Below are 9,049 nucleotides of genomic sequence, written 5' to 3' on the forward strand. Positions count from 1 at the left end.
CATTGCTTATATAATTTTACTCACACATACACACAAAATAATATCTTTATTTCTTCCTTTTTCTTTTTTCAACTATAACTTTAAAGCGCTTGTTCATACCTTATTATACTTAAGACTGTTACATGTTTACAATAAGATTTTAATATCCCCCCCTTCTTCCCGTGGGTGTCGTAGAAGGCGACTATGGGATTTGGGTTAAATTGTGGCGTAGGCGAGAGGCTGGCAACCTGTCACTGCAATGCCACAGTTTCGTTTTCTTTCAACCCCTTATTTTGCCAAGAGTGGCACTGAAGCTTTAGTAGTTTCATGTGCTCTGCCTACCCCTTTACGGGATACAGGCGTGATTGTATGTATGTATGTATGTATGTATGTATGTAATATTCATATTTTAAGTAATATGAGGTATACCTATTAGTAGATTCAACTTTTGTTATATTGCTTCAGGTGGACCTAGCACAACAAGGCGAGCTCCTCATGCAAGGCTCGTTCCTCGTCGCGTCGGAAAGCAAACGGGACCTGCGGCTCAGAATACGGCCGCGGCGCCGGCATATCTTCCTCTACGAAAAAGCCATGCTTTTCTGCAAGCCAGCCACTAAGAACAGCCACAATAAGGCTACTTACCACTTTAAGAATGATCTCCAGGTATGTCACATCTACCCTAGAACCTAACATCTCCCTCTAACTATCCATCGCTTTCATTAGCCCTAATATTATAAGAGAGCAAATGCGAAATGCGGCTCAGAATGCGGCTGCGGTGACGGCATATCTTCCTCTACGAATGCAATAGCGTACTAAGAATGATCTCCAGGTATTATGTCACATCGTCGTATATCGGCTATATCTAACCAGACATCTCCCTTTAAACTCTCTTAGTTACCAAGGTACATATTGTAAGAGAGCAAATTCGACTTGTGAATCAGAATACGGCCACGGCGCCGGCACATAGGCGTCTATGAAGAAGGTACGAATTAAGGTGCCATGTTCTCCTTCAAAAAAGCCATAAGACGGCTAGTTACTTACTACCTACTGCCTCTCTATTAAAATTCAATTTTAATCTGTGTTGAGTCAGCTAATGTTTTAATGCTTAAGTATCAAATTTACATAAAATATTTTAGACAGTAAAGTCATTAACATACAAAATTAGATGCATATAAGTTATTTAGCATTCCTAGGTTTCAATCAGGATATTTAGATAACAATTTTCTAAAGTTGTGTTTCTGCCCCCGTTGTAATATAAATTCTTAGGCAAATAAATCATTTTAATTTCCGCTTTATGGCAATTTTGTCCTAAATTGGCGTTATTTATTACTTACTTTGCAATGTCGAAACAAAATTTAAGAAATTATTTATGAGTCGAATTTAATTGCTATAATATTAATGACATGCCCTAAAAGGAAATAACGGGGCAAGATGGACGCGCCTAAACGAACGGGTGAAGAAGACGATTACTGTAGTAGACTGACAAAACAAGACTGTGAATCGGCCAAGACTCAAAACCCGCCATACATTCATGCCTAACTTAATTGCCGTCTTACACCTGAGAATTCTTATATAAAAAAAACTTTTCCTAAAGTCTTAATAAACATAACGCTACTTAAGTACTTACTTTATTTCCCTTGGCAGATGTCACAAATCGGGCTCACAGAGTCCGTGAAAGGCGACCTCCGCAAGTTCGAAGTGTGGCGGGAGCACCGGCTAGAAGTGCACACGATCACAGCGCCCTCTGTGGAGGTGAAGCGCGCGTGGGTCGAGCGCATCAAGCGGGTGCTGCTCGACCAGCTAAAGGAGCTCAAGGGGGAGCGCGTCAGGAAATACGGCATGCAGCATAGGTTTGTGACATTGAGAAGAGTTAGGGCCAGTTGCATCAACCACTGTTAGCAGACAGACCAACGTCACGCAGTAGAGAACTATAGAACTCGCCTTACGCATTTAGCGAACGATCACAGACGGTTTGGTACAAGTAGTGCAACCGACTCTTGGAGCATTTCCGCATGGTTCGATCTAATATTGGATGTAGAATCTCACATCTATTCAAGTAAATATTTTCTGGAAACGTGCCACTTAGTTGGTCCTTTTTCAAACTTTTATTTATACTAGCAATGTAGGTACGGGTCAAATCTTGAAAGTTAATTTAATTCATTTCCCGACTTCCGGTAAAGTTCATCATTTGTATTTACATAACCATCAGCAACAATCTAATATGTGGCATTTTAAATCGATCTTATCTGATGATGGAGACTGGAGGTGAAAACAAAACAATGCAGCATGCTTATGTTTATGTCTTTTTAATTGTCTCGATGAGTATGATGTAGGTAACATATAACAGCAATAAAAACTGGACATAAAAATGAATCCATCACCCTAATCTGTGACCAGGACACTAATCCAAGCGAGCTCCTGGGACCTGGTCCCGCCGGGGCCGCCAGCCAAGCCGGCCGCGCCCGCCGCCGCGCCGCGCACGGCGTCCTGCGACTCGCACGACGAGCCGTGCTGGTCCACCGACCCCTCCGACGACGAGGACGACGAACCCGACCAGGCGCCGGTACGTACCTCGTCTATACGACACTATCGCAGTGGGAGTTTGGGAGGGGGTGTGTTGTGTCTGGCTAGCTTTGATTGGCGCGAGAGTATGGCGCCGCGAGATAGGTCACACGTCTTCTTCTAATTGTATGACATAAGGGCTAACCCTGCAGGCTAGCTTTGATTTGCGCGATAGTATCTCGCCGTGATATATATCATTGATTTTTTTTTAATTGTATTAACCAGTCGTCTACCCGTCAGGGTGTTTGGCATATGAACCGAAAAGTTTTTGGGGTTTGTGGCGTCATTTTCTTCATTTTCGTCGTAAGGAAAAAAAATCGTATCTCCAGAACCGTGGCTCCGAGAACCATGGTTTCAAGGACGAAAAAGAAATGACACCACAAACCCCCCAAAAGTTTTTGTCAGTTCATGTGCCAAACACCCTGTATGGTCGGTTGTTCGATACTCTTATCTACCGGTTCCCAGTAGAAAATGAAAACCCCGTATGAGATTTTACCACTGGAAAAACGGCTTTCTTACCACGGGAATAAAACTTTTAGAATATGGGTTAAAAATATTTTTAGAAGGATGTTCTTTTTGACAGCTTGATAGACGACAGGTTAATGACATAAGGACGGGTAGTCTACCTCGCGGCGACATAATCTTACGCCCATCATGTGCTAGTCCAGCTGAGATGTAGCTCGATGGTATATGGAATCTTGTGGCAGTGAGAGCGTCCACAGCAACCGATTGCGATTATGAGGAGAACTCAATTTAGTAACTTCAAACCTTAGCGATATGTATCGCTTTCGGCTGCCGTGGACAAATGAAATTTCGTTTCGTTTTAGGGTATTTAAAATGGTTAACACGACTTATCACTTTGAGTCTAAAAGACAATAACTACACCTATAATTTCGCAAATCGCAAAGAATACGATAACCAATTTAGATTTCCTAAATTTTACTTGTTATTATGAAAGTGTTGGAATTATAATCAACGTACCTAATTATTAATAGTGAATAAATAATAAATTGTATTAAATATTGATACTTGTAATAACCGTAACGTGCTGTAACCGGAGAAACTAACAATCAAAGTCTCAATAAGTGAAATGTATATTTCTTTTGAGAAAAATAAATGTCTTTAACCCGAACTAACAGGGTAGAATAGTGCTTCCTGTACCCAAAGAGCTTTCTTAATAGGGGCCTAATAGCGACTAATTTTGGGTTTGCAGTGTTGAATGAAGTGACCCACTCTCTAAGTAAGTGTTAAGATTATTAAAGGAATGCGGGCTGGTCCACGGGTAGCGCATGAGAGGCTGACCCCAGCACTTAACGCTTCCCAAACATAACATTAAAGCAAGAAAAAAACAAAATATGAAACCCAATAGTCTGTGCAAGCTTACCTAACCGAGAATTTGCAGCAGTTCTAATAGACTTAGGCATAGAGAAAATGCTGCAAATTTTCCAATAATAAAAAAAATCTCCATGACGTCCGTTAGAATTCACGCTGTCCACTGCATAATTAAGTTAGCCCACCCATCATCGCTTTTACTTTATTTGAATCCGAAATTTGTTAGCGCCCGCACCCAAGGGTTTTGGATTTAGTTCTGCACATCCACGTCGCACCAATTAACACGAGAAAGCTTTTTTTATCAGGTCACGTTCGGTGGCTGCTAATACCGGCGCCATCTTGCGGCCGCCTCGCCCGGCAAGATGGCGGGTGCTCTAAGTTGTGTTGTTCAACAGGTGACGGAGGCCGTCGGTCTCAACGGTACCATACACAGAGTGGTACAATTCTTTTCTGTATCGGGGTCTACACAGGCCAACTCCACGTTTTACGTGTCCCAGTACTGATAGTTCCTCTACAGAGCTAAAAGCCTGTACAGGTTGTAAATAAAGAGACTGAATTATCCAAAGTTAAAGTACATAACCAAAGAGTTCGACAACGAACGTGGATATATCAGTTGTTATTGCAGAACATTAACTGTCGTGTAAGTCATTGTTTTGTTTGTTATGTCATTCATTTGTCAGTGTGCTTTTTAGTTCTGTTAACTGCGCTTGCTTCGATAAATGTTCGTTTAATGTTTATGATACATATTTATTTTTACGAATGGTAGAATATAATGGACATCATCGTATCTTCATGGACAGTACTGTACTATCGTTTGACACTGAATGTTACTAAACCGCCACATATCACTTGACATGTGTGAGAACGTTGTGAGGAGTGTGTGTTGCACAGCTCGGCTCGGCACGGCTCTCGGCTTGCACTCTAACCACGGCTTCTGACTGCGATCTTGGCTTATACTTACTGTTATATTATATCTATACACTCTACTTCGGAAGGAACACAATGTACTGTCACTTTATACTGACAAGTTCTTTTATTTATCAATGCTCTAAATTTTATCGTCAGTAGGTATATAGTTTTCAACCTGCTACTTTGACACGCATATATATCATCAGAAACACAATCGAAGCCCGTACCTATTTTAATGGAGAATCGTGACTCTTAAGATTCATAAAAAATATACCTTAACGTCCTTCCTATTTCCATTAAAAATCATAACATGAAAGCTCTATTAGGACTAAGAACGTTTCAGAACAATATTTTCTTCCCTACTTATCATAAGACAACACGACGAATTTTATAACATAAATATATATTATAGCATAATTTAGTATCATAAGTTAACATATTTTGTATGTCTACTAACTACATATTATATGAAACGTGTGAATGTATACATCGCTTAAACATAAATGCATGGTTTACCTAGTTATAAGCTAGAAATGCAATATATAGTGTTGCCTTTTGCCGGCAAAGGAATGGCAACCTTAAGATGAACTTTTTAAGTTCCAAATGCATGCTTCGGTTGATGTGTGAGTGAACGATGACGGTTCTACTAAACACTAACAGATACCTACATGATAATTATAAACTCTCTCTTAATGTGATACATTGCTTATTAAAAGAAGACACAAAACATACCTACTAAAAACTAGTCATCGTATCTACGTACCGTTAGTATGGTTAACTATTCATATAGAATCAAATGTGACAAGCAGTGATTGACTTTAAATGAACTATGTCATATTAGTATTCCTAATAATTCGAGTATGTAGTATGATACAGCTAGTTTCATTCGGGTTTAGCGCCGAGCTACATTCATTTATTATAATGCTCATCCTAATTTATCAGCTTAACAAAGTCTAAAGTTTACCCAATACTTGTTCAGATACCTACTTATATCCATGTCGTATGTACCTACTTCTACTTCACCGAGAAATCTCTGAAATCATCAAATCACGGCTGAAAATACGATCGTCAGTAGCCGGGTCCACACTGAGCGCGGCATGTCTCGAGGCAATATGCTAACTGAGCAACCTGCCTCGGCCGAGGCATTTTTGTATAGCACGTTTGCCTCGCGAGGAAATGGCCTCGCGATGTGCTGCGCTCTGTCTGGTTCCGGCCAATGACGATCACCTAGATTCTTGACCAGTGTTACCTGCTATTTATTACAATGTGATACAGCCTACAAATGACAAATTAAACGTACACACGAAACTATAGGTGCTATATATTATAGTGTAGTCTTATGTTTCTGAATGCGCAGGCGGTGGGGTGCGCGCTGGTGGCGTTGTCGGAGTACACGGCGGTGGGCGCGAGCGAGGTCTCCCTGCGCGAAGGCCAGCAGGCCGAACTGCTGAAAGTCGGCTGCGCGGGCTGGTGGTACGTGCGGCTGGCGGGTACGTATGCCGTCCTTGTAACACTAAACCCATCTGCTGTGATGATATTGTTTTGGCCCAAGAATCTACTACCTCACGGTCAATAACACCGGAGAAGTTCTAATGAGGAGCTGATAACATAGTCGACACTGCACGTGACTAATTCTGAACCTTCCGAGATAAGATCCTTATTATTTATTTAATGTTCTATTTCTCTCCAGGTGGCCACGGCGAAGGCTGGGCGCCAGCAGCGTACCTCGACCAGCGCAAAACATCCCGCTCGTCCAGTCGCTCACACGACCGGTTGCATGACCACTGACTCCACGCACCACACCAGTACCAATTCTCGTATAGGTCGATATCAGCTAATTCGATTAAACTAAGTCTGCAATGAATGACGATCCCAAGTCCAGTTTTTGTGTAAGACGAAATTTCGATTTCGGCAGATTTCGATATACAATTATGTTTCAATCGAAAGCAAACCAAAGCTGAACTTTTTCGACACGTTTCGATAAGAATCCACCTTTGGTCTGACCGCGAACGCGATGTGTAGTCAAGTCGGCAAGAGTTTTTAAGTTCACGACATTTCATAGAAAATAACCCCTGATACATAGAGATGCTGAGCGAGAACGACATCTATAGAAAGATATTGGGCATTATTAAACGATTTCTACTAACTTGTTCATTGCAAGCTTGGCTTATCCGTATTGTATTGTTCATCGACCTTTATGGGTAATAAGTTCGGGCGCCATTGCAGCCTAAAATACAACATGCCTAGAAAATACGGGGTGGAATTGGAACGCACGTTACTTAATGATGGATAAGGAATATGTCACAATATGGATTTGTGCTTCAGTGCAGCATTGAAGGACAGTTAGAGGTGTCTATTATGCTTGTCAAATATGTGTGGTTGGATATAATTAGTACGACTTACTCTCCTTACGGGTAAAAGACGTGCATAAAGAATTTTAAAAACTTTCGGTAGCCATGAAAGATGAAATGATCAAGGATTTATGTTGGTGGCCATGAAATCAAGGTAGTCAAAGATTGCCTTCAAAGCTGGAACTGTACAATATCGATAAATATGACTAGTAGCGGTTTGATATAGGATTGTATGTAGGCACCTTGTAGAGTCACCCCACCTCGTTGTTAATGTCGGAACAATAATATTTGTTAATTATTGTAAATGTTGTTCTAAAAAAGCTTTATTGTAAATTAGGATTAGTCGTAGCTGAGTCGGTTAGGTAATCCAAAGCTGAGACCGTGTTTTAAGTGCGGGCGCATGTTCACTGCCTTTTATTGGTGTCACACTATGATATTAAGTTGAAATTTCAATGGCAATTTAGGTTATTCAACTCCGAATACAAATATGCTATTGAAATTAAAACTCTAAAGTTCATCGCAATTTCATTGCTTTAATTTGTATAAGAAGTATCAAGTGTGTGACGTGGCATTGTGCGTAGACTTTTTAAAAGGAATTAAATTTGGAATTCATGGATTTTATAGTCCCTTAAACATGCATTCCCACTTGATGCGAGCCTGGTAGCGTAGGACGTTAAGCAAGCCGTGACTGTTTCATAATTGTTCTGTACATACTTTTATTAATTAATTATAGTTATTTATTTGCTACGGCTTTTGGTGTTAACTCGTGCTCGCGTTTTCCATGACAGTTGTTGTGGGTGTATTGTACCGCTAGGGACCTGTGTATTATTAAAGTTTGCCCATACTGAGTGATTCATGTTGTCGATTTTCTAAGCTGAAAATGCGACTTTTCGCTCTATTAAATAGCATGGATTGTATGAGTCCTGCCCTAGTGTTTGTCCCCAAGGTGAGACGTAGACTTCATAATCATCGATCATTTTCATATCACTAGTTATCTTCGACAAATTTATATTACCTACCTACAGATTTTACTAAAATCATATGAAGAATCAAATTATGTACCTATTTAATAAATTCATACGTGTTAGTGTAATAAGTTAAGATGAAATCGGGATCCATATTTATAAATTTTTAAATACCTTATTATATTATGTACCTGTTTAATTGGAAGGTGCTTAAAGGTCTAAATTGTGCATAAGTCTGTTTATTTTTGGCTGAGTTATGTCCAGGGAGTTTATTTACTTACCTAACGATTTGCGGTATTTGTAAAACTTTTTTGTAATAGAAATATATATCGAAAAGAAGCTTGTGTCTGTATATGATCAAATCTGCTAATGCTAAGAAATGTATATAATCTTAGTATGGATACACTGAAATTTAAGTTTCATTTTATTGTAAACCCTTGGACATTAACCCTTTTAAAATACTTTGATTACATGTAGGTATGTGTTTTTGCTAGTCGGCATTCATTCTTTAATTATAATTTTGTTTTGTAGATGAAACAAAATCATTTGTCATTTTCATTTCTCATTGTGAATGCGTAGTTGTCTTTTAGTGTCATTTCTTGACCCGTAGTTTCATGTACCTAATGTGTTATTTTCATTTCGTGAAAATGTTTTGTATTATATAAACTAAGTTCATTTTCGAGCTGATCACAATACACTTATTGTCCATTTGATTTGTGTTTTATTAATTTTATACATTCCTATTATCCCATTACCAGCCTAATTTTATTCATTCTTAATATCGCCTTTAGGTCGTAATTGCATTGTTTCTGTGCGATAAAGCAGTGTCTATATACGGTAAACTTGCCTCGGCAGCACACTCTGTCGAAGAAAAGCGCTCGTTGCCTCGGCTGAGGCAAGTCCAGATATGCCATTTAACGCTCAAGGGAATTGCCTTGCAACGCTGCTGCT

General features: G+C 39.7%; 1 protein-coding gene across 8 annotated transcripts in view; it reads left to right on the top strand.

Moving 5' to 3' along the window:
- LOC125225514 (guanine nucleotide exchange factor DBS-like) overlaps positions 1-8,811 on the top strand; it is a 180,343-nt gene extending 171,532 nt beyond the window's left edge. For 6 of the 8 annotated variants that reach the window (XM_048129263.1, XM_048129262.1, XM_048129266.1 and 3 more), the window contains 5 exons: positions 445-642; positions 1,624-1,829; positions 2,377-2,542; positions 6,140-6,272; positions 6,473-8,811. In XM_048129263.1, the coding sequence (XP_047985220.1) occupies positions 445-642; positions 1,624-1,829; positions 2,377-2,542; positions 6,140-6,272; positions 6,473-6,570 (801 nt within the window). In that variant the 3' untranslated portion in view covers positions 6,571-8,811. Of the gene's footprint in view, positions 1-444; positions 643-1,623; positions 1,830-2,376; positions 2,543-3,754; positions 3,782-4,268; positions 4,514-6,139; positions 6,273-6,472 lie in introns of those variants that run through there. The other 2 variants (XR_007176992.1, XM_048129269.1) reach the window with 2 other exon arrangements.
- Positions 8,812-9,049: the final 238 nt, after the last annotated feature.

The sequence above is a fragment of the Leguminivora glycinivorella genome, chromosome 4 (assembly GCF_023078275.1).
Source record: "Leguminivora glycinivorella isolate SPB_JAAS2020 chromosome 4, LegGlyc_1.1, whole genome shotgun sequence".
Lineage (NCBI taxonomy): Eukaryota > Metazoa > Arthropoda > Insecta > Lepidoptera > Tortricidae > Leguminivora > Leguminivora glycinivorella.